Below are 25,742 nucleotides of genomic sequence, written 5' to 3' on the forward strand. Positions count from 1 at the left end.
ATAGCTCCTCCGCTGGAGGGGGAGGCTCCTGTGACCCTCCCCCATTCATACTGGAATGTTATAGAGACTATTGGAGTATGAACCTGACTTGTTTTCAACATTGAACTTTGTGGTCTATGAAGTGTCCTGTACTGCACACACTGCACCATCTGACTGCAGGGTCACAGTCTACACTTAGTCCCCCTCCTTTTCTTGTTCTTTAGGGATGGAGTTCGATATTTAGCTCAGGTACCCAAACCCAAAATCCTCCTGCCTCAACCTCTTGGTTATAGGGATTACAATTGAGAACAGTGAATTATTTCTCAATTGGTCTCTTCAGATATAAAATCAAACTATAAAATCAATTTACATTGACAGCCTGGGCGCTTAACAAGCCATATCCGGGGCTGTCCTGCCCCCTGTGTTTGTCCCTTTCTGTGTTAAGCCGATATTCTATTCTCCTCCTACTTCTTTTCCCCCATGTGCTAAACACCCCCTCCCCTGCTCCCCAAAAACCTTTACTTTCTTTTTGTCTCTTCTGAGAATCCGAATGCTGATTTCTCATCTTGCTGCACTGGTTTGGGCCTGCCCCTTGGCGCTGTGCAGACTGCCCATCTCTCTGGAAGCTCATCCTGAGCTAGAACTCCCCAATCCCAGGGCCCCACAGGGCCCCTCCCCTAACGCACCCCTTCCCCACGCCCCCTGTCCTCACCCCATGGTGTCCTGGCATCCTACTTCCTCTTTGGGAGTCGCCCAGGTTGCCACCCCTGAAGGAGGGCAGCAAAGGTGGCCCGGAAGCAGAGACTCTAGGACTCTGAGGGGCAGAAGCCAGAGCCTCAGGGAGAAGTTGCAGCTCTCCTCCTGTCCTGTGCACAAGAAGACTGGGCCCCTGCATCTGACCCTGGTGAGTGTGGGCAGGCAGGGCTGGGAAATCCTTTGCAGCTTCATTTGCAAGTGTGAAATGCAGACTACTGGCCATGTCATCTGTTTGCAGAGGGTATGGTGTTCACAGCAGTGAGTTGTGGATGTACAACCTCTGATCTCCAAATGTGTGAAGGTAAATAAAGTTGATGTTGGGTGGGTAAAGATTTATCAAGCAGTGAAGTTACCACAAGTGCAAAAGGAATTTGGTAACACTGGTCTTTCAAGAAACTGGAACAATTTATTCTTTTTCTTTAATTTCACGATTTAAAATTTGTCCAAAAATCTCTAGTTTGCTATACAAATATTCACCAACTTCTTACAACTCTTACTCAGATAGTGTGGAAAAAGTTTGAACAGACAGAAAAATTAAAGGCCAAAACAACCAGATTTCAGTGGACTGTGTATTATTTACAATGCTATCTTCTTTTCTTGTGTAATACTAGAGATGTAATTGCTCGTCTGGTTTTAGAAACACAGAAAGTTTAATAGTAACACATATTTATTGAGCACCATGTGTCCAGGCCTGGGCATTTGCACAGAGTAGCCCTTCCTACAGTGTTAACACAGGCCTTTCTAACAGTGTAGTCTCTTCAATCAATCTGTGTTAAAATATATACACATGTGGAATCTTTTCTGCACATAACTGTGTCTAAGGATCTGTGGAGCATTTGGCAGGATGAGAGGGAAAAAAATGCAAACTAGAATGGAGAATTGTTGTGAGAAAGAACATTGGAATTGACATCAATACATTTAGGGGCCCTCAAAGCTGAATTGAGTTACATTTTAAGTGATTTATTCATTTTTATTTACTGTGTATGAGTGTTTTGCTTGCATGTATGTAAGGGCACTGCTTGCATACCTGGTGCCCCTGGAGGCCAGAGAGGGCACTGGATCGCTTGGAACTGGAGTGGCAGACCATTGGAAGTCCCCATGTGGAAACTGGGAATGGAACCCAGGTCCTCTGCAGGAGCAGAACCTAAGTTGAATCCTTGAGACCATAACAAGAGGGGGCCGGTCAGTCTCACAGCTCAGGAACGAGAAGGGGAAACATAGTGGCTTTTCAGAGAAGCTTCTCCTGGCCTTTGCTTTTGAGGGACCATCTCTTGTGTGTGTTGATTTGGGATGTAGAGGAGACTCAAAGGAAGGCTGTGCCTAGAACCATCCCATAATGCCAGCAGCAGTGCCTATGCTAAGGGAAATTTTAGTTGACATTTTCCTTACCCTGTTACAGACACCCTTGATGAACAGGTCTTACTTAAAGACAAATCAAGATTTTATATGGGTTATGTGAATTTCATGTTAAGTATTTGGTAAGTACTTACCTTATAGCCATGTCGCATGTATTTCAGGAGTACCATGTGACATTTCAGTGTATTTGAACACGGTGTATGATCAGCTCAGGGCAGTTTTCCTGACACCCCAGACATTCTGTTGATTATTTTCATTTAAGTTTGGTTGTATTTGAAAACTGTATGAAGTACAAAGTCTCAGAATCAGCTGCTTGAGGAAATCATTAGGATTAAGATGTATTATGAAAATTAGAGAACTGGAAAGTCTACCTTGTACATGCACACACAGACACACACAGACACACACACACACACACACACACACACACAGACACACACACACAAGCTACGCTGGTACATAGAAAATTAAAATTTCTTCTCCATAAAGATTATTGTCCAGCTCACTTCAGGATGTGAAACAAAAATTAATCGTCTAGATGACTTTGGCTTCAGATGTTTTCTCTTCAGCAATGGCTTTATTGTAGTATAATTAACATTATAAACCTCACCATTTTACAGTGCACAATTCTGTGGCTATTTGTATATTCAGTACAATGCTGTTGGTAGGATTATCACAGTGGCCTTTATTGTGTGCAGGTGTAAGCTTTCTTTTCCTGGTTTGTTCAGGGCTATGGCAAAAGACCCATGAGCTGCTGAGGAGGATGTGACTTCAGTGATTTTATAGAACATTCTGTATAAGTCTTGTGAGTCCATTTGCTCTATGGCACAGTTTAACTCTGATGTTTGTTAACTTGTGGGCATCTGGGGAATCTATTGTTGTGAGTGAGGTATTAAAGTTAACCTCCATACTTGCTTTGGCAGCACATATATGTCAGGAACAAGGACAGAATCTCTAGTTAGTGGAAAAATACAGACCCCCATAAGACAGGGAACTAGATCAGCTTACAGTCAGGTTGCCTAGCAACAGGACATTGAGTCAGAGCCCTTGACCCTTTCACCCTGTAAACATCCTATACAAACATCCTGTTAGCTTGCCCCACCTTATGCAGATGACAGCTTCTTGCTCCCCCCACCCTGCGGAACTATATAAACCTTTGTGGAAGAAAAATAAAGTGGCACCTTGATCAGAATCCAGACTTGGTGTCTTTCCTTTGTATCTCCTGTCTCTACATTCCCTCCTTAGGGTGGTTGAGAACCCATTGAAGCCCTGCAGGCTGGGCACATATACATATCCTGGAATGATACAGAAAAGATTAGCATGGCCCCTGTGCAAGGATGACATACACATTGGTGAAGTATTCCATATTTTTAGGATAAAATTGATTTGATAGAGAAAAGCATTCTCCTTTGGAAAGGGGGAGGGAGATAAATACAGGAGAAGGAGAGAAACATGTAAAATAACAATATGGATTGATGAAAAAGGAATCACACTATTAATTATTTTCCTAAAATAATAAAACTTATAGTGCCCACAATTCAGTGTATACATACACATACATAGTTTAATGAACCTTTCTCATCTAGGCTGATGGAAATCCCAAAGACCATCTAACAAAAAACAAAAACAAGTACCAGATATGAGACATCCTCTTGTGAGTTGTGGCCAGGGCTGTCTAAGAGACTCCTAAAACATACAGTCTATTGCTATTGCCCTTAGTTTTCCTCCAGAGGTGGAAGGTAATTCCCCATTGCTGAAGACACCATGCATTTCAGACACAGGGCCCAGAGGCCCCTGAGCTGTCACTGACTTGGATACCCCCTCCCTGCCACCCTGCCCTGAGGACTATCTTTAAAGATACTAGAAGGCACATGAAAGCTTCCAAAGGAGAGAGACACAGCAGTCCTCCCTAGCAATGACATCATGAACCACATCAGTGATGACCTGTCCAGTAGCCCTGTGGGTGAAGTAGTGGTACACAAGCCCTGCCAGTAACTGTGGTGTTTTGAGAGAAAATGACCCTCAAAGGAATTGGCACTATTAGGTGGTGTGGACTTGTTGGGGTAGGTGTGGTCTTGTTGGAGGAAGTGTGTCACTGTGCAGGTGGCCTTTGAGGCCTCATGTATGCTCAAGGCACACCCAGTGAGACAGACCACTTCCTGTTGCACAGGCAAGATGCAGAACTTTCAGCTACTTCTCTAGAAAATGTCTGCCTGCATGCTGCCATGTCCCACTATGATGATAATAGACCAAACCTCTGAACTGTGAGCCACCCAATTAAATGCTTTTCCTTATAATAGTTGCCATGGTCATGTTGTCTCTTCACAATAATAGAAACCCTAATTAAGGCAGTCTCTAGTTGATTTTGGTACTGGAAATCTAGATAACTAATCAGTGCTAGTGAAGCCACAGTTATTGGAGGAGAACCTATAACCTCTAATTTACTAAAGCAGCATAATCCTTAACAACACTCTGAAAACATTTGTCCTTACACCAGTAGTGTAAGTCCCATAGTGTAAGTCCCACTTAAACCCATAAGTGTAGTCCACCTCTCATCAAGGACACGTCTCTTTGCAAAGGATAGAGACCATTGCAGAAAACCACAACCAGTTAGAATGCAGTTTGGGGACACAGCTCCAATGGAAGCATCTACAAAACACTCTCTCCCGCAAGGCTCAGGGAACACTGTGGAAGACCAAGCAAACATAAAGAGTGTAAGAGGAAGAGCGTCAGGGAGTTTGCTGTGATGGTGCAGGATGTTTGATCAGACTGTGTGAAAGGTGCCTTCTGATTGGTTTAATAAAGGCTGAATGGCCAACAGCTAGGCAGGAGAGAGTAGGCTGGACTTCTGGGTAGAGAGAGGAACTCAGGGTTATGAATCTAGGTGAGCAAGAGACACTAGAGAGACACTGAGTAAGTCAGACATACAGAATGGAAGAGAGGTAAAAAGCCATGTGGCAGATTGTTGATTACTAGAAACAGGTTAATTTAAGTTATCAGAGCTAACTGGGGACAAACCTAAGCTAAAGGCCAAGTTTTCATAATTAATAGTAAGTCTGTGTAATTATTTGGTTACTATTGTTCCAAGAAAGTCTGACAAGGAAGTCCTACTAACTACACCCATAAAGTCTCATCAACACAACTGCCCAAACATGGGCTAAAGAGGAGGACAGCTGTGAACATTCCAATTGCATGGAGAAAAGTCCAGGGGGCCTCAGCCCTACACAAAGAACTACAGGCAACTGAGGAAAGCTGGGAGCAGGAGAGGCGGTCTTCCCTATGGAAGAGCACACCAATTGGTTGTTTGGAGCCAAATGGTCTGCCCTGAAACCATGACAGTTAACATTATATGTACTCAACAGGTTATATTTGGAAATACTATATATGTACACACACACATACATAACACAGTACCAATTTAGGAACAAGAGCTCATTTTAAGAAGAGCAGGGAGGGATTTATGGGAAGGTTTGGATGGAGGAAAGGGAAGGAGAAATGTTGTAATTAAAACACAATTTCAAAATAACAACAACTGCGGCGAGCTCCTGGACCAGTGAGGAAGAATGACCACCATGCGAGGATTCTTCTCAGATCACACTTTATTGGAGCGCCTCTTGATTAAGGGAGAGCTGAAGGTGAGGAGCCCCGAGGACTAAACTGCCGCTGCTTATATAGAGAATCAGGCAAACGTGCCGTACTGTGATTGGGTCCCGCCAGAATGCAAGCAGAGGAGCCACGGGATAGGCTGAGGACATAAGGTCAATTACCATACTCACACATGCGCAGACCTTAAGACACGTAGTCCTAGGAGCATAGCCAAATATGGAGTTGTTTACAGCTAGGCTATCAGGAAGTCGGTGCCATCTTAGAATGGCGGCTCCCTACAAACAACAAAATAAGTCAGCAAAGTGATAGTTGGTAAAGGGCTGGGGATGTCTTTCTGTATGCTGTGAATATGTGTTGTCACATTGGTTAATAAATAAATAAGCTGCTTTGGCCAATGGCAAGGCAGCTTAGAGGAAGGTTGCAAATCCAAGGAGAGAGACAAGAAAGAGAAAGGCAGAGTCAGGAGAGACACCATCCAGCTGCCCAAGGAACAAGTTCCCAGAACACCGATAATGCCATGGCCACATGGCAAAATATATATTAATAGAAATGGGTTAATTTAAGATAAATAGCTAGCTAGCTACCAATAAGCCTGAGCCACAGACCAGACCGTTTATAATTAATATTAAACCTTAAACCTCTGAGTGATTATTTTATAAAAAACAGCTGCTGCTCTGGTGGGACCTGGCAGGACTGAAAAACTTCTAGTCTACTTTTGGCTGCCCAACGTGTTGGCTCAAGTTTCCACCTAAAACCTGAGAAAACTTGAGAAGAGATTCTAAAACAGAGCTTAAAACAGCTTCCTAGTTGTGTCTCTCAGACAAGCTGTGAACTAGAGTATGGCGGGTTCATTGCATGTAGGCTTGACCTATAGCATGGCTGATTCCCACCACAGTATGCAGAAGTATCTCCAATCCATGCAGCACACTCCATTATGGATTTAGCTTTTGCTAGTACAGAAAAAAAAGAAGAAAAAAAAAAAAAAAGGAAAAGGAAAAAAAGGTTTCTGGGCTACACACCGCTTTTTTGAGGCATGGAACCTTCTTGGAGTTGGCAGCAGGTGTATCTCTGCTGTGTTGGGCAGCTGAGATGGGTGGAGCCTGCAGCCAAGGCTGCTGTGTTGGTCCTAGCCATGCAGTTTAGCAGTTTAAAATCTCTCCTGATAAGAGAAGGACTATAGATTCACAATGAGACAGATTCAGATGGAATAAAACTCTAAATGGTTTACAGTGTATGTAAAATGTAGGTAGGCTTAGAAGAGAGAGGGAAAAGAGTATATGCAGTTATATAAAAAAATAGATGGTTTTAAAAAATATTAAAGAGGCAATAAAAGTAATATAAAAGTTTAGCCACATAAAGATGGAAATTACACAGAAAGTCTGGATTATATTGTCTTTGGGATTTTTAACTGCAGAGAGACATTTGATTGTAAAGGCTACTAAGTTAAACCAATAAATATATTTTAAAGGTATCTTGACTTCAAAATTTGTGTCTAAGGATATGTTACTTTGGAAAAGAGGTTATGATTTTGTTTTCACAGAAGATGAGAACCTGTGGATTGCTTCCAGGCCAATATGGTTTGATCAGCCAAGACCCCCTGAAAGGTCAATACAGTTTCACAGGCTACTATAGCCAAGATTTAATTGTAATTCTTAATTTTCTCAGGATCCCCATAAGATTGCCAGTGCCCCCAACCAGCAGGAAGTAGTATGAGAAGCTACACCCAAATTCCCAAAAATTATAAATAAAATATTGTTCATAAATGTTTATTTTTATTTAAAGCAGGTTGATTATAAATATAATCTCTTCCTAAAGAAGAAAAGGGGATATTATAGATGTGATAAGATGAAAAGATAGATTACTGAATCTACTTTTAAAGAGCAACGATTTATTTGAAATGTTTTACATTGCTATGAATTTTGGTTTATTGTCACAAATTTAAAGTTAATTTTGTTATATATACTGTATATGTATTTCTACCCTTGTTTAAGGTATTATGTTTATGCAACTCATTTAAATTGTAATGTATAATTAAGAAATACAGATTAATAATGAGTCTTCTATGATAATCAGATTTATAGTCATGGTAGTTAAGTTTTTTAGGTATATAAAGATATATTCCAATTAGGTAGGTAAACTTCAAACACTTCAAGAACCTACAGAATATGGTATTTAAAATGTTTTAAAAACTTAGACTTTCTGGACAGTGAGACAGACTTTCTGGACAGAGTGAGTCTGTTCTTGGCAGCACTGATTTACTTAAAAGAAGATGATGCCTATCAACTAAACTCCATATGGTATTCACTTTCTTTATAGTAAAAGTTAGCCATTTGGGCATGAAACTGCTCTTGCCTGGACTGCTTGACAGTATGTTATATAAACTAAACATATAGGAAAGTGACCACTAAATTTTGCCAAAACAAGGCGTGATGGTCATTCAGGTTCCTACTCTGTAGAGGAGACTGCCAGATATTCTACAGGACACAGGGAGAAGTGACTAAAAAACTCTAGACCTATAGGCTGAAGATGGGTGCCCAATGTTGCAAAGGAACTTTGGGTGACTGTCCAGGCAGGCAGTTGTCTCTGTCATTTTCAGAATTTTAGAAGTTTCTTACAAAGCACTTCCTGTTTACTTAGGTAATATTATATCCTTTTGGGGTCATTGATGTATTGAAGACTAGATAGTTATAATTTTACTTGGTTATGATAAAAGATAAATTAGATATGAAACTTTAGACTCACAAATATAGGATAGATGATAAAATATTTTTTTAATTTTGCCAAATACAAATAGACTAGATATTGCAACTGTAATTCTTGCTTGATAACTGTTTGTTATATATAATTTTACTATATTAAAGATAAAACTTTCTTTTTTGATTAGATAGAAAAGGGGAAGTGCTGGTGGATGTCTTTCTGTGTGTTGTGAATGTATGTTGTTCCCACTGGTTAATAAATAAGCTGCTTTGGCCTATAGCAAGGCAGATTAGAGGCAGGTGGTAAATCCAAGGAGAGGGACAGGAAAGAGAATAGTGGAGTCAGGAGATGTGCCATCCAGCCAACCAAGGAAAAATATGCCAGCAGGCTGATAATGCCACAGCCATGAGGCAAAATGTAGATTAATAGAAATGGATTAATATAAGATATAATAGCTAGCTAGCTAGCTACCAATATGCCTGAGCCATAGACCAGACAGAGTGTAATTAATATTAAGCCTCTGAGTGATTATTTTATAAAAACAAACAAACAACAACAACAACAACAAAAAAAAAGCTGCAGCCCTGGTGGGAACTGGCGGGACCAAAAATCTTCAGTCTACAGTAAAGTTTAAAGACTAATATTCTCTAAGAGCACATTTCTTCCTTCCTTCCTTTTTTTTTAGGGAGAAAATATTTAAACTATTTCATGAAAAAAAGTACAAAGTTTTGGAAAAGAGGTTTAGGTTTCCATGTATAGTAGAACACCTTTGATTCCCAGCACACTAAGTCAAAGGCTGACTAGAAATGCCTGCAGGAGAGCTGTGTCCTCATTCTCCCCAGCCTGTGTGCTTTCAGCAGCCACCTGGGAGCTGAGGTACCAGTCTACACATGTCAGCACATGCAGGAGCCAAGGTTTATTGGCCATAGAATGTCATGTCGTTCAGTTACCAAAACCTGTGACTTTTATGACTATTCTTTCTATTACCTATTGCAAAGAAACAGAAGACAAGCAAAAGAGCACATTTCTTAATAAAAAGTAGAGGCATTAAATCTTTTTTTAAAATTTATTTTACATACCAACCACAGTTGCTCCTCCCTCCTCTCCTCCCATTCCCTTCCCTTCACCTCCTTTCTACCAGCCCCCCCCCATTCACTCCTCAGAAAGGAAGGGTAAGGCCTCCCATGGAAAGTCAACAAAGTCTGGCATATCAAGTGGAGGAGGACCAAGCTCCTCCTTCTTGCCTCAAGGCTGAACAAGTCATCCATCATAGGGAATGGGTTCTAAAAAGCCAGCTCTTGACCCAGGGACAGATCCTGGCACCACTGCTAGGGGCCCCACAAATAGACCAAGGCACACAACTGTCACCTTCATGCAGAGGACCTAGGTTGGTCCCATGCAGGCTCCCTAGCTGTCAGGCTAGAGTCCATGAGCTCACAGTACCTTGGGTCATCTGTCTCTGTGGGTTTCCCCATCATCTTCTTGACCCTCATTGTTCATATAATCCCTCCTTCCTCTCTTCCACTGGATTGCTTAGAACTTGGTCCAGGGTTTGGCTGTGGATCTCTGCATCTGCTTCCATCAGTTACTGAATGAAGGTTCTATGATGACAATTAGGGTAGTCACCAATCTGATTACAGGAGAAGGCCAGTTCAGGCACCTTCTCTACTATTGCTAGGAGTCATCTTTGTGGATTCCTGGGAGTTTCTCTGGCACCAGGTTTCTCCCTAACCCCACAATGGCCCCATCTATCAAGATTTCTCTTTTATTGCTCTCTCACTCTGTCTCTCCCCCAACTGGATCACCCCATTCCCCCATGTTCCCATCTCCCATCCCTTCCCCTCTACCCTGCCCTACCCCTAATTTACCCAGGAGATCACATCTATTTCTCCTTCGAGGGCAATCCATGTGTCCCTCTTAGAGTTCTCCTGTTTACTTAGCTTCTCTGGGGCTGTGAATTTTATCCTAGTTATCCTTTGTTTTACATCTAATATCCACTTATGAGTGAATTCATACCATGTTTGTCTTTCTGGGTTTGGGTTACCTCACTCAGGATGATTTTTTTTCTAGTTCCATCCATTTGCCTACAAATTTCATGATTTTTTTTAAACCACTGAGTAATACTCCATTGTGTAAATGTACCATATTTTCTTTATCCATTCTTTGTTTGAGGGGCATCTAGTTTGTTTCCAGGTTCTGGCTATTACAAATAATGCTGCTATGAACATAGTTGAGCAAGTATCCTTTTGGTATGATTGAGCATCCTTTGGGTTTATGCCCAAGAATGGTATCACTGTGTCTTGAGGTAGATTGATTCTCAATTTTCAGAGAAACCACCATACTGTGGCTGTACAAGTTTGCACTCCCACCAGCAGTGGAGGAGTGTTCCCCTTACTCCACATCCTCTCCAAAATAAGCTGTCATCACTGTTTTTGATCTTAGCCATTCTGACAGGTATAAGATCAGAGGTGTATCTCAGAGGTGTATCTCAGAGTTGTTTTGATTTGCATTTCTGTGATGACTAAGGATGTTGAACAATTCCTTAAATGTCTTTCAGCCATTTGAGATTCTTCTGTTGAGAATTTCCTGTTTAGATCTGTACCCATTTTTAAATTGGATTATTTGGTATTTTGATGTCTTGTTTCTTGAGTTCTTTATATATTTTGGAGACCAGCCCACTGTCAGATGTGGGGTTGGTAAAGATCTTTTCCCATTTTGTAGGCTGAATTGGCCATGTCCTTTGCCTTACAGAAGCTTTTCAGTTTCAGGAGATCCCATTTATTAGTTGTTGATCTCAGTGTCTGCTGATGATATTATATTTAGGAAGTAGTCTCCTGTGCCAATGTATTTTGAGGCTACTTCCTACTTTTGCTTCTATCAGGTTTAGTGTAACTGGATTTATGGTGAGGTCTTTGATATTGTTGAGTGTATTCTTACACTTCTGTCTAACCATCTGGGTTTGGGTAATTATAGGTACAGGTGTTGATTTTTGTGATGTCTTTGTTGGATGGTTTTTTTGTTCCTTTATTGTCTGTTTTCTTTATTGTCTTTTGTCCTGAATGGCCAGAGGTTCTGGTGATTGGCTGGTTGCCATGTTGAGTAGAGTTATCTCAGCTGGAGTTTGTGGATTTGGATACCTAGATTCAGCTATGGAACAGTTCTTCTGGCTGTTGTGGGTTTTCCTTGTGCCTATGGAGTCTGTTATCCCAAGTGGTGTAGGTTTTACTTGTGCCTGCTCTTCTAACTGATATGGGTGGTGCTTGTTCCTCCAGGGCTGCTCTTTTTCCCATTGGTGCAGTGGTGCCTTCGCCTCCAGGTGCCACCGCTGACCTGCTGCTGGGGCTCTTCCTTTGATTGGTGCAGTGGTGTCTGTGCCTTTGGGGGTCACTGATGCCACAGGGGATGCTTGGCCAGGGGGAGGACGGTGGGTTAGGTAGGTTTGGGGGGTGGGGTGTGTCTTGTAGGTTACAGAGTCCAATGGGTGATTGTATTGGTGGAGTGGCCTGCCTGTAGGAGTCCTACTTGCTGAGCAGCTGCTGGGGCTGACATGGAAGGGGGAGGCAAATGGGACGTGCCCTGGGGTGTAGGGCCTGGAGACTGGGGCTCTCTGGCCAGGAGACCAGTCATTGATGTTGTTTAAGAGTACTTTTCTTAGTAAAATGCTGAGGCATCAAATCTTAAAGCATAGAAATATATGAACATAGATATCACTGGACTTGAAATATGTTCCTATTAAATATGAGAATCTGAAAGTTCTAAAAGATTTTATGACAAAACTGTCGGGGATTGGGGCTACCAAGGCACAAACAGGAAAAAGGAGACAGTAACCTTCACTAACCATTCCCTTCTTGTGAGCTCCAAGTTTGTGCTGCTTCACAGGGCCCCAGGGTCCAAGTCCTCAGCCTGATACCCTTAGTCTCCCTAATCCCACCATAATCCTGGTAGTGTAGGAAGCATGCTTTGTTCATTTCAACAGTCACTCAGATAAGTAGCAGAACCCAGGGTGTGCATGGTCCCCTAAGCTTCCAGAAGGTTTGTCTCACTGAAGGGGGAGCATACTCAAGCAGTGTCATATGTGCTGAACAACTCTAAAAGGAATAGTTCACACACCACATGGATAGCTAAGATTCCTACACTAGGGTACAGAGCAAAGCATGAAAATTTCATCACTAAACTATCATGAGTCAGTCAGAGTAACTTCATAAGCAACTACCTGCCTCCTAAATTTACAGATTACAGAATATATACATTACTAACAAGAAGAAAGAAACTCCAGGAGCTAGAGAAATGGTTCAGCACACTTACTGCATTTCCAGAGGACCAAGGTTCAATTCTCAGCACCCATGTGGCAGCTCACAATGGTTGTAACTCTGGTTCTAGGGGACCTGATATCCTCTTTTTGGTCTCCACGAGCACAAGAGATGCACATAATATGCAGACAGATATGAAGGCAAACACTTATACACATAAAATAATAAAATAAATTTAAAAAGAAATAAATTCCAACACTGTAGCACCCACCATTGAAATAACTACAGCAGAGACAACCACTTTTTACCATAACTAGATAAGAGTGAAAAGGAAAGAGATGGAAAAAGCAAAGCAAATAATAACACACACACACACACACACACACACACACACACACTTATATATAGACACACACAGACATACACACACTCAGAGACACACAGATCCAAATACACACAGACACACAAAGACCCAAATGTACACACACACACACACACACACACACACACACACACACACACTCCCTCTATGATGGCAAATCTAAGTCTAGACCAAGCTGTCTGGATTACAGACACACCACTGAGTTCTCTTCACATACTGCAGAGAAAGCATCAGTGCTTACAGCACAGAACAGCAAATATTCATCCACAGATATGACTTCCCTCAATAAATGTATACTATTAAAGAATATTAAAGTACCAATAAGAAACCAAGGTCACCCACCATTATTTTATCTAGCTGTGTTTGTCCAGTACGGTTTGATTTATGGAGTCTGCTATACTGATTTTCATTATATATATTTTATAGTCATTTGTGGTGAATTGCTCCAATTATTAATATGTAGTTATCTTTACTTTTCCTAACTTTGGCTGGATATATGCTTTGTCAGGTAGAAGCATAGCTACTCCTGTTTGCTTTTGCAGTTTGCTTAAAATGCAACTTTCTACCCTTGAACTTTCAGTCTTCATATGAGTTGCCAGCTAGTTGAGTTTCCTGCTGCAATAAGCAATTGGCTGTTGTTTTCTGCTTTTCAATTCAGCCTGTCAGGTGCATCTTTTACTCCAGAATTAAGACCATTTATATTAAGGTTAGTATTGAAATGTTTGTACTGAATGAAATCCTATAATTTAGCAGGTTTCTGTTCATCTTTTGATTTTCCATTTTATCTTCAACTACTATGTGTGCTTTTCTTTTTCTCTCATCTTAGATGTTTGCTGACTCATTGACAGTTTACTTCCTATTGTAGTGAGAAACCATCATGAACAAAAGCTACTTGGGGAGGAAAAAAATTTATTTGACTTAAACTTTCACATCACAATCCACCACAGAAAGAAACCAGGTGGGAACTCAGGCAGGAACTGAATCAGAGATGCTAGAGGAACACATCTCACTAGTTACTCCACACGGTTTGTTCAGCCTACTTTCTTAAACATCCCAGGACCTGATAGTGGGCTTGGCCATCCCACATCAATCATCAGTTAGGAAAATGCCCCACATCCTTGCCAATCCAATGGAGGCAATTCCTTAGCTGAGGATTCTTCCCAAATGACTCCAGTGTGTGTCAAGTTGACAAAAAACTAACCAGCACATTTACTGAGTCAATACTGTTGATTCCTGAGAACTACAGGAGTTATTTTCTCCTGAGCTCTTGGGATTGTAGCTTTCTGTCTTCTTCCTTTGTGTTTTTATTTTCCTGTGAGTATTTTCCTCACGGCAGCCTCAGTGGTCAGCATTCCTTTAGTTATGTTCATCCTGAAGGTCTTTACAAATTTGCTGTAGTCACATTGGTTGTCAGTTCTTTTCTTTGAGTGCTCAAAATACATAGGTCCATGCTCTGGCCTATAGCATTTCTGTCAAGGAATGTGCTGTTGTTCTGACTGTTTCCCCAATCAGGCACGTTGTTAATAACTTGGCTCCTCTCTTAGTAGTTTCCAACATTCTTTTCTTGTTCTGAATTCTCTGAATTTTACCAAGAGTGTAGTATGACAAGATTATTTTCTGATAATATTTATGTGGTGGTCTCAATTATCTCTGTACCTGGACATCCTAATCTTTCAATAGATAGAGAACATTTTATGATAGTGCTTGAATGAACAGGTTTTCTATATCTTTAGTCTGTACTTCAGCATTCTATTCTAATAAAATAATGTTTCTGTTTGGTTTGTCTGTTATGGCCTGGTGGTCATCATTTTTTTCTTTATTCCTCTCTGAAAGCAATAACTCATTAAGCTTGTCTTTGAAGTCCTGATATTTTATCTTTCAGTTAATTTAGTCTGTTGGTGATGCTTTCTCCTGAATTTAAAATATTTAATTGCAAAATTTTTCAAAATTTTAATTTTTAAAATTTCTCTTATCACTCATATCCTATATTGTTTTGCTTATTTCCTTCAGCTGTCTATCCTTTTGAAATTGCAATCTTTTTAAATGTTAACTCTTGAAAGATTTCTTCAGCACTTTACCTAATTTAAATATGTTTCCATTCTGTTGCTGTCATGTTATGATCTTTTGAGGAAGTGTTGTTTCCTCACATTCTTGTGTTTTGTTGTTGTGGTTTGTGCACCTGTGGAAGGGAATTTGTTTTACTCATCGATGTGAGGATTTATTGTTAAGCTTCCTTCTAGAGAGGACTTAATCCCCAGCACTGGTCATAGTGCAGGAAATAAACCACAGTAACAATACCAGCACAAACCTCCCACAAATAATGGACAGGAGGTGGTGATGCATACTTTTAATCCCAGCACTCAGGAGGCAGAGGCAGGTGGATCTCTGAATTCAAGACCAGCCTAGTATGCCCAGTGAGTTTCAGACAGACAGGGCTTCCCAGAGATACTCTTGTCTCAAATAAACAACAACAAAAAGGTGTAGAAAGTAAGATTAGAACAAAGAAAAGAGTAAGAAAAAAAGAACAAGAGATTAAAAACAATATAGTTCCAGAGCATCATTCACACTAAAGAATTTCTTTGTATATTCTTTATTGCTAGAGTTTTCTTGCCTTGCCCACAGTCAGGACAACTCTTTGTCACCTGCCAGTCCCACAGCCGCTCAGACCCAACCAAGTAAACACAAAGACTTATATTGTTTACAAACTGTATGGCCGTGGCAGGCTTCTTGCTAACTGTTCTTATATCTTAAATTAATCCATTTCCATAAATCTATACCTTGCCACGTGGCTGGTGGCTTACCGGTGTCTTCACATGCTTCTTGTCATGGCGGCAGCTGGCAGTGTCTCTCTGCCTCAGCCTTCCGCTTCCCAGAATTCTCCTCTCTCCTTGTCCCACCTACTTCCTGCCTGGCCACTGGCCAATCAGTGTTTTATTTATTGACCAATCAGAGCAATTTGACATGCAGACCATCCCACAGCAATTCTTTGCCACTGCTACCCCTAGAGGTTTTTGTAGCCTGTATTCCAGGTAGGCACTTCAGTTTATGGGTTTTCCTAAAGAAAGCCTTGTTTACTGGATGCTTTAGGGGAAGTGGGAATTCTAAACAGAGCATTGAGTTCCACAATAAAGAGGAGTCCTGAGCTGTGTACCTAACTAAGAATTTTCTGATCCTATCCAGCAGCAAACCACCATGTAAGAAGGAAGAAGCTGTGGAAATGGAGTAATCCTTTCACTCAGGTTCCAAGTTCTCAGCCCCTGTCTGCTGCACACAAATTGCAGCATGAGGCAGTTTCACAAACCAAAGAATCTTCCAGCCACCTGCTCAGAACTCTCAGGCTCAGCAGTCATCCATAAGAGCCATGTCATTCTCGGTACAGGAGGCAGGGCTGCCTGTCCTCAGGCCTCCACAGCCTGAGCCAGGAGTGTGTCTGTCAGTCACTCCCACCTGCACAGCTGTGCCTCATGGCACATCCCAGGGCACCATGACATGTGCTTGATGGTTTTGGATCCCCACCACAGCTCAAACTCAGAGAACAGAAGGTCCTGGTCCTAGCACCATGAGAGACTGAGTGTGTGGAGCTTAGTCTGTCCATCTGTGTTCCTTCATATTGTATAGGACAGTGGTTTTCAGAGTGTGCCTTGCCCTGAGTGACTCCATTTTATACAGCAGTGGTTTGCTTCATTTTGAAAACAAATACTGAGGTAAAATGACTCTGTACCTTATGTGTGCGAGTGTCCAGCAAGATAGTAAAACATAGGTTGATAAATAGCATTAATACAGCTAAACTATTCCTACCTATAAACATATCAAACCAGGAACACCGAGACCCATGATATTTGAAGACCTTGCCCAAGAAACCAAGCTTGTGTGTTTGTGGAAAACACCAGAGCAATGAGCGATGTCCTGCCCTCACTTGGATCACACCCACTGGGCCATCAACAGGCCACTTGCAAAAGGCAACAGACTCTCAACCCTTTCTTAGGACTTCTGCTCACCATGATGAGCCCTAATGGAAGTGGCTCACTTGAGCTCACATTTGTTCAGACCCCTTACGCCTGGAGTCAGCTCTATACTTCGGAGTAATCTGCCCCTTGAACCATCTCTGGATCTTGAACTGACATGTGCCTTGAACCAACTGAGTATTTATTGGCCAGAATAGCTGTTCTAAGATAGCTCTCTCTGCTTCACGTGTATCAACTGTGTTTTCCTTCCACAACTCTGCTTTAACCTTGCACCACTGTAAGCTTTCTTGATACTGTGTATCACTGTGTTCAATGCAGTCTGTGATCCAAGAGAAAATATTGGTCACTAGGATTGGAAGGAACCAGTTTACACTTGCCAGAAGCAGAAGCCTCAGAAAAAAACAAAAGTGCCTGGAAAATGAAAGGCAGGAGAGTTGACGCAGCCTGTGAATGCATCGTTCTTCAATATTCTGACATGTGGACGACATAAGTATATCCATGCATGTTTTTCCCATGGCATCCCCATGACAGTGATTGATTCAATGATTTATCTCAGTACTGCTCTGCCATGCAGGGGGAGACAGTGTCAGGTGGAATACCCGAGCTGGATTTCGGCTCATGAGAGTGATGGGTTCCTCCTGACAGCCTGTTGTCACCAGGGCAGACTGTTTGACCTTGGAGTTGCTGCCCTGGCCTCACACAGGCTGCACATGCACAGGCCTGTCCTCTCAGGCCCAGGCCAGTGATTCCCTATGTGCTGGTTGTCTTCCACATGTTCCCCCTCACAGGAGATCCTGTTCAGGTCCTTCAGACCCTGTTGTCAAGTCCTGCAGACTTCTTATGCTCTCATGTAGCTCTCTGTCTTTCCAACTTGGAGCTTCTTTTTTCCTGTGATAATTCTCATTCAGAATGGATTTCATTTCAATATCAGTCATGTATTTCTCCTGTTCTCCTTCTTAATCTATCAGTGTTTAGGTGGTTGCTAAATGCATTTCTGAAATCTTAATTATGATGGTTTTTAAAATAGATTTTGTGTCTTGTGATAAGAAATCTATAATTCCTTTCTATCTTTGAGTGTAGCAATGAATTGCCATATTATTAATGATTGCTAATCTCAGTCTGAATTGCTTGTGATCCTCTTTCTATGCTCTCACTTTAGGGATATTTGATCATGTTTACTGGCATGCCTAGAAATTGAAATTTTGGGTAACATTTTTTTTTGAGCAGGAGAAATTTAACATTCTTCCAGCAATGTCTGTGTACAGCACACTGATATGGCAAGAGACTTGGCCCCATAGTTTGGTTTGTCTGAATTCCCAAAGCCTCGGCCCTCTGGACCTCAAGGCACAGGGTTTAGAGCATGCCATTGTTCTGAGGATCCAGGTTTGTCTGGTGACAGATTGGTAATGGTTTCCCCAGGAGTAACAGGGCATCTGGCAGATGTGTTTAGCAGGTTTTGTTTTCCTGCCTTTCCTGGAGTCGCCCTGTACTTTGAGGTTTTATGTGCTCATGGCAGGAGGGAAGGCAGGAGGGGGTTGGGTGGCTCCAATGCTGCTGTCCCTCAGCCCTGGCTGCTTTGGTTGGTGTCATCAGAGCTCTTCACACAGCTGCTCCCACCCTGTCTGCTTTAAGGTGGCTCCTGGAGGAGCCTTGCCTGAGGGGCTGGTCCCTCACAGGCAGGAGCTCACCACCAAGATGTCAGCTCTTAGAAAGGAAAGCCAGCTGTGTTGAAGATGGTATTTTAAACTGTTTGAAGCTCCGTTCACTAAAGGTCTTACTTTAAAGCAGACATTAATAACTTGTGAAAAGAGACATTTAAATTTCATTTGTATTCTTTTTCCTTGAAAGTCTTAAGCTGATTAGCTACTGATTTGGTGTCCCTAATTATTGTCATCTTTAAATCTAAGTCTTGCTAGAATTTCAACATTCCCATTCCAGCAATGTTGATGTCATTGTCAGCAGTTCATCTTCTCGGCTTCTGAAGATGCCTAATGACCAGAGGTATAGTCTGAAGCTGGAAATATCAGAAATTTCTCCTGATCACTGTGCATGTCCAACTTATAACCATGTTATATTCCGTAATCAGACACACACACACACACACACACACACACACACACACACACACACATACACATACACATACACATACACACAAACACATTCACACACAGGACATGTGTTAATGGTTGTCATGTAGTCTGCATCTGAACTTACATTGTATCACAATATGCTCTTGAAGTAAGACAAATCTGCCCCCTCATATGTCCCCTTCTTATATTATGAATTATGAATAACATTTATACTCTACTCCTTAAGGCTCATTTATTTCTTAGAAATTTGGTGTCTAAGGGAGTCTTATGTACTCAGATATGTCTGCTTCTCATTGGGTCCTTAGGTAATCACATAGATATGGACTATTCATCCGGAAGGAATCTGCCTATGACTGCACAATTTAGAACGATACTGAAGTGTGCTATTCCATGTAATAATGATGTGTGTGTGGACCATCAACTTACTATTGCTGTTCCTTCTACAGGAAGGAAGAACCTCTGGAGATGTCTTCCAATAATGATCCTGTTGCAGCCCCGATGATTGAAAGAAATCCCAATGACCTTCCTGGAATGGACACCAGTGACCCAGACACATTGACTGGAGAGGCTGTGTTGAGTTTTCATAACATCAGCTATGGAGAGACAGTGCAGAGTGGCTTTCTGTTTCATAAAAAAACACGTGTAATAGAAAGACTATCTAATATCAGGTATGTGCATGAACTAAGGAGACCACAACATTGAACAACTTTTTCAACAAATTGTCTATATTCAATAAGCTGTGTGTGTGTTTGTTCAGTGTATATATCTGTTTAGTGTGTGTTTAAGTATATATGTGTACATGTATATATATATATATGTTTATATGTGTGTATAAGTGTTGACATGTGTGTATAAATGTATGTGTTCATATCTGTTTACATGTGTGTATAAGTGTATGTGTGTATGTGTTCACATGTGTGTATAAGTGTGCATATGTGTTGACATGTGTGTATAAATATATGTATTTCTATCTGTTTACATGTGTCTATAAGTGTATGTGTGTGTATGTGTTCACATGTGCAGATGTGAGGGCACTATGACACACCCGTGGCACAAGGCCATCACAGGACAACCTTGAGCACTGGTCTTCACTTTCTACCATTTTGCAGACAGTCTCTTGCTGTTCACTGCTGGGTGTACCAGACTAGCAGCCTGCAAGAGTCCTGGGATTCTCCTGTTTGTCTCCATCTCTCCACAGAGCATGGAGTTACAGGTGCCCCCTACTGCACCCAATGTCATGTGAATTCCAGATGTTGAACTTAGGTCCTCACCCTCACACAGCAAATGATTCACCCATTGAACCATCCCCCAGCCTCACCTTGCCATACATACAGATAGGTTCACGATCACAGTGAAATTAATGAGATGGGGACTAAAAGAACAACTTAATGGTTTAATGGCACCAAAAGTTGGTTCTTTGAAAACACAACGAAGCCGGACACTCCCTTAGACATATTACACACCAAAAACACCCTGAGAAATGATTTTAATTCAGTAAAGTTAGGTATGAAAATATAACACCAAAGACACACTATTAAAATCAACATATGATGAGGGAATATTGAAAATTTAATTAAAATATTAAAAATTTGAATATATAAAGGAATTGTATATGTGTCTGTCTGCACATGCACTCTCATAACTGAACTGAGGGTTTCTTACAAGCTGTCTGGGTCAGTTACAAGTGATGAGATGGAAGCAATGAGGAAATCCCAACAGCAGAAGTTCCAGGGCCTCATGTATTTGCTCAAAATTCATTAAGAGCTAAGAAGAGCTAAAACCAACATTCCACACATTGTTCCACAACATAGAGAAGCTGTGCTTCTGACCAAGTTCTGAGGACAGAGCACACACACCAAGATTTCCCCTCTCAGTCTGTATAGACTCTTCCTCCCAACCCCAACCATGGTCTCTGTTCTTGGGCACTGGTCATTTCTGCTCCTCCACCAGAACTTCCATCATTTTCTTACTAAGCGGAATGGGCAGGGCAAAGGTTTGACACACTGTCCGGATTGAAATAAGAAATGGGAACATAGCTAAGTTTTCTATAAGAATATGCCTTTTTCAATCTGGATATTCACTACTGTCAATCAATCTGTTTTCTGACATACCTTGTGTTTGTGCTGTACCTATACATCAATGATGAATGTCCTCTACTTGAAGGATATCTCCCAATTCTAAACTGAGAGTATTCTAATTGCTTTATCTGGAAAGGAAAACATTTTGTGGGTTTGTATTTAGCTTTTCTATTTTGATTAAGGTGGCAATTTGTTTTGTTTTGAATGTTAAACTTGGCAATGCTCTCCTGTCCTCTAGAGAGCTTTTTTCTAGTCTTTGGATTTCTATTTAAGATGCATTGATTTTGGTTTGATCCTATTTTAATAGTAATGACAATGCCACTGATATCCCATGAATCATTGGTTTGTTGTGATGAGGTTTACGAGGCAGCAAGCAGGGCTGTATGAAGATACTGATGATCATCAAACATGAGCAAGAAGCTGTTGTGTACTCGACACATAAAAGCCATATGTGTAATTGAGTCTTCATGAGAACTTGCTGCTTGCTTCAAGGAACACTGAACTTAGATGCACCATGTTTTAAAAAGACAAGTCCTTCAAATAATAAACAAATGGATTTTGTGATATCTGAGGCATTTTCCTCGTGAGTCCCCACTAGCATTCAACATCTCTCATAAACAATAAACCTCTGTTAATATTTAAAAATTTCCTACAAGTTTGTACTTATTATGTGTGTACAATTCCATCCAATTTCAATAGAATATTCAGTGTAGACACTAAGCTAATATAACATTCTTTATATAGAAAATCAATCAGTATGACTTTGTGCTTACAGTGGGATCATGAGACCTGGTCTCAATGCCATCATGGGAACTGATCAGAGCAGATCTTGGTGAGTATAACGGAAAGCACATGCAAGCCCTTTGTATTCAGTTTCTGTGCTGTAAAACCACTTCCACATGGGTTATTTATGTACTGTGTGAGTGTATAGTGTGAGTCTGTAAGTATTGTGTGAGTATATGTGTGTGAGTCTGTAAGTATTGTGTGAGTATATGTGTGTGAGTCTGTAAGTATTGTGTGAGTATATATGTGTGAGTCTGGTCCCATGTGCTGTAGATAATGTGCAGGGGGGTGCATTCAATTTTCTACCGAGAACAGAAAGTCTTACTAGGTCCACTTTACTGATAGGAAGTGATAGAGTGATTGGCATATGGAGTTGGGTCATATTATTATCTAATGTGAAAAAATAATATTAAAATTAGAAGATGGAGCAAAGTTTTCTGGGAACAAGAAATCATCACTAGGTCCAATTCTCAAAATCCAGCAGCTCATTATGAGTTTGAGTCCCCAAGGTCAGATTGCAGGGAGGGATGGTCATGTGGATCACGTCTTGCATTCATAATTCTGGGCTGTGTTAGAGTACACAATGAGCAGAAATGTGTGTGTGTGTGTGTGTGTGTGTGTGTGTGTGTGTGTGTGTGTCTGTGTGTGTGTGTGTGTGTGATTTCAGTTAAACTTATGATATGCAGAATTTTTGTTTTTTTGAGCAGCTAAAAGGTGATAGCTTTTACTGAAGGGAGAAAGTAAACTACACAACATATATTATCTGTTGTAGGTTATTGGATGTCTTAGCTGCAAGGAAAGATCCACGTGGATTATCAGGAGATATTTTGATAAATGGGAAACCTCGACCTGCTAATTTCAAATGTACTTCTGGTTATGTACCAAAAGTAAGTATTGGTGGACTTATAATTTTAGATTTCCCCTGCTTATGTATGGTTAGATGCTCAGCTTATAGATTTGTGTGTTTCCATTTAAGTATATGATACATTTATAGTCCCAGCTTTTCCTAATGACTCATTAGCCTGAGGCTGGCATTATTAAATAAGAAGAAGGGGGAGGGATTGGAGTCTGATAGCTATGGTACAGCATTAGTAACTGCAGCTGTAATTTAGTTCTACAAAGACTAAACTGTTGTCTGACTTTGCTGTTCCTTCATCTTTCTCCACTGCTTAGAAGTTGTTTTCTGCAAATAATTGCAGGTAGCAGTCACCTAAATCTCTTGGAAGGCAAATGGGAGGGGTGTGTGAAATGATTGCTTCAGGCTCTGGATTGAGATTAGTAACACTGGAAGCTTATCTTTCAGTAGAGTATTACATTGTGTGTGGTTTATATGAGGATTAGGTTACATTTGTTAAAATGTTTGTCTTAGTGATAACTGTATTTAATTGAAATACTATTTAACCTTAAGAATGATGTGGTGATGCGCACAGTGACTATGAGAGAAAATATAGAGTTCTCAGCAGCTCTTCGACTTCCAATGACTGTAACGAGAGATGAAAGAAGAAGGCGAATTGATGAGGTCCTTGAACTTCTGCATCTGGATAAAGTGGCAAATGTCAAGGTAATGTGAAGAGAAACCTTGAAAGACTCAGAGCAAAAAAAAAAAAAAAAAAAAAAAAAAAATCCCATGTTGACAACATGACCCTCAGTCATCAGTTTCCTCTAATGTGTGTGGTCCAGGTGGCTGCTCTCTGTATTAATGAGTAAGTGACTGGTTACATGATGTAAAGTGGAGATTGAGCTGGGAAGCCTTCTTAGCAATGGTTAAACCTGGGAATGGAGTGTGATCCAGGAGGGAAAAGTGTTCCTCACATGGCCATTTCCAAGTTTCCTCACAAGAGCCTCCTCCTCCTCAGTCTTAAACTCTTGACTCATGGAGAATCTGACAAGGGCTTTCTTCTGTTTATTGTCTCTTCCCCGAGGACTTGTCCCTTTGTTGTTTCAGAATGTTTTCTGGACTGACATATGACATGGGATTGAGGACTCTGGCTCTGTGTTTTCACTCTGCATTTATTTTTTCCAGGGTTTTACTTGGTGTCTCTAGCATTTTCTTCTGACTTGTTCAGTGCTTGTTATTTTCTGTAGTCTTTCTGTGTTTTTATCTCATCCTGTCTATGGTGGCTAGTGTTAACTGTCACCTTGACACTGTAACTAGAGTTTTCCTGCCTTGCCCACAGTCAGGACAAATCTCTCTCACCCGCCAGTCCTGCAGCTGCTCAGACCCAACCAAGTAAACACACAGAGACTTATATTGCTTACAAACTGTATGGCCTTGGCAGGCTTCTTGTTATATAATTCTTCTATCTTAAATTAACCCATTTCTATTAGTCTATACTTTGCCACATGGCCCATGGCTTACCGGTATCTTACATCTCCCTTGTCATGGTGGCGGCTGGCAGTGTCTCTCTCTCTCTCTCTCTCTCTCTCTCTCTCTCTCTCTCTCTCTCTCTCTCTGCCTTCCTGTTCTCTCAATTCTTTTTGCTTGTCCCGCCTATACTTCCTGCCTGGCTACTGGCCAATTAGTGTTTTATTTATTAACCAGAGCAACACATTTGACATACAGAACACCCCACAGCATGGCACAGTCTTTAGCTACCTGGAATCATCTAGAAGAGAGTCTCATGAGGAACTGTAGTCAGTTGGCTTGTGGGCATTTCTGTAGGTGACTGTCTTGATTGAGTTAAGCGATGTGGAAAGACCCAGCCCACTTAGGCAGCACCATTCTTTGGGTTTGGGTCCTGGGTGTCATGAGAATGGGGAAATCCTCTCTGTGCTCTTGACTGGATGTAACCGGCTGTGTCAGCTTCCTGCCTGGACTTTCCTGCAATGGTTGATTGTGCTTTCAAATTTATGCTGAAATAAACCTTTCACTCCTTGTTTACTTTTTGCAAGATTGTTTTATCTTAGTAAATGGATGGAAATCTAGGATAGCCTTTTGCCACTGCTCCCTTCTTCCTTATCTTCTGTCAATATTTATTCCCAGCTTCTATGTTAGGTTTTAATGGTACAAACTTGAGCAAGAGCAACAAAGAGTGGACCTAGTGACTCCTATGAAGATTTGTGCAGAATCAGGAGGGGCAATAGATAAGTGGTGAACTTCACAGCTAACTATGTCATAGCTAACTAGTTTCTACTAACATATTTTAAACGACTATTATGTAATACTTCATTCATAAATACTTAACTATTCTTTTTTTTTTTTTTTTTTTTTTTTTTTTGGTTTTTCGAGACAGGGTTTCTCTGTGTAGCTTTGCGCCTTTTCCTGGAACTCACTTGGTAGTCCAGGCTGGCCTCGAACTCACAGAAATTCACCTGGCTCTGCCTCCCGAGTGCTGGGCTTAAAGGCATGCACCACCACCACCCGGCCAACAATTCCATTCTTAACTATCAAAATGAATAAAATCTTGATATCCTCAGCCTGTCAGGTCTATAACCATTTGCAGTCCCCAAATATTTATGATTACATTGTCTATAGAACCTGCAGGCATTTAATTTATTATATGCCCCGAGTTTTCACCATTAGGCTTGTTTCCCTCTTCTTTTGTCTTCCAAATCATCCTGTCTCTTACAACATCGACTCATTGAGAAGATTACATATAGATGTCTGCAGAGCAGACATTTGGTGGTATGGATGGAAATGGGCTCCCCAGAATATGAATCTCATGGATTAACTCCTGTGGTGGCTTGTGGTGGCATTGTGTTCCCCAAAATATTGTGCACGCTAATAAACTTATCTGGGGTCAGAGAACAGGACAGCCACAATATTAAATATGGAGGATAGGCAGTGGTAGCCTTTA

At 41.1% G+C, this 25,742-nt stretch overlaps 1 protein-coding gene and 1 non-coding gene across 2 annotated transcripts in view; both read left to right on the forward strand.

The window, feature by feature from the left end:
- The first annotated feature begins 800 nt into the window (after nt 1-800).
- LOC114691795 (ATP-binding cassette sub-family G member 3-like) overlaps nt 801-25,742 on the forward strand; it is a 69,188-nt gene continuing 44,246 nt past the window's right edge. The window contains exons 1-5 of the mRNA XM_037209249.1: nt 801-883; nt 19,531-19,752; nt 21,938-21,994; nt 22,718-22,832; nt 23,354-23,506. Of these exons, the coding sequence (XP_037065144.1) occupies nt 19,550-19,752; nt 21,938-21,994; nt 22,718-22,832; nt 23,354-23,506 (528 nt within the window). The 5' untranslated portion in view covers nt 801-883; nt 19,531-19,549. The remainder of the gene's footprint in view (nt 884-19,530; nt 19,753-21,937; nt 21,995-22,717; nt 22,833-23,353; nt 23,507-25,742) is intronic.
- On the forward strand, nt 3,358-3,463 carry LOC114691886. The gene has a single exon (XR_003734287.1). It is a non-coding gene; the product is annotated as a U6 spliceosomal RNA (small nuclear RNA).

This window comes from Peromyscus leucopus, chromosome 10 (genome assembly GCF_004664715.2).
Source record: "Peromyscus leucopus breed LL Stock chromosome 10, UCI_PerLeu_2.1, whole genome shotgun sequence".
Lineage (NCBI taxonomy): Eukaryota > Metazoa > Chordata > Mammalia > Rodentia > Cricetidae > Peromyscus > Peromyscus leucopus.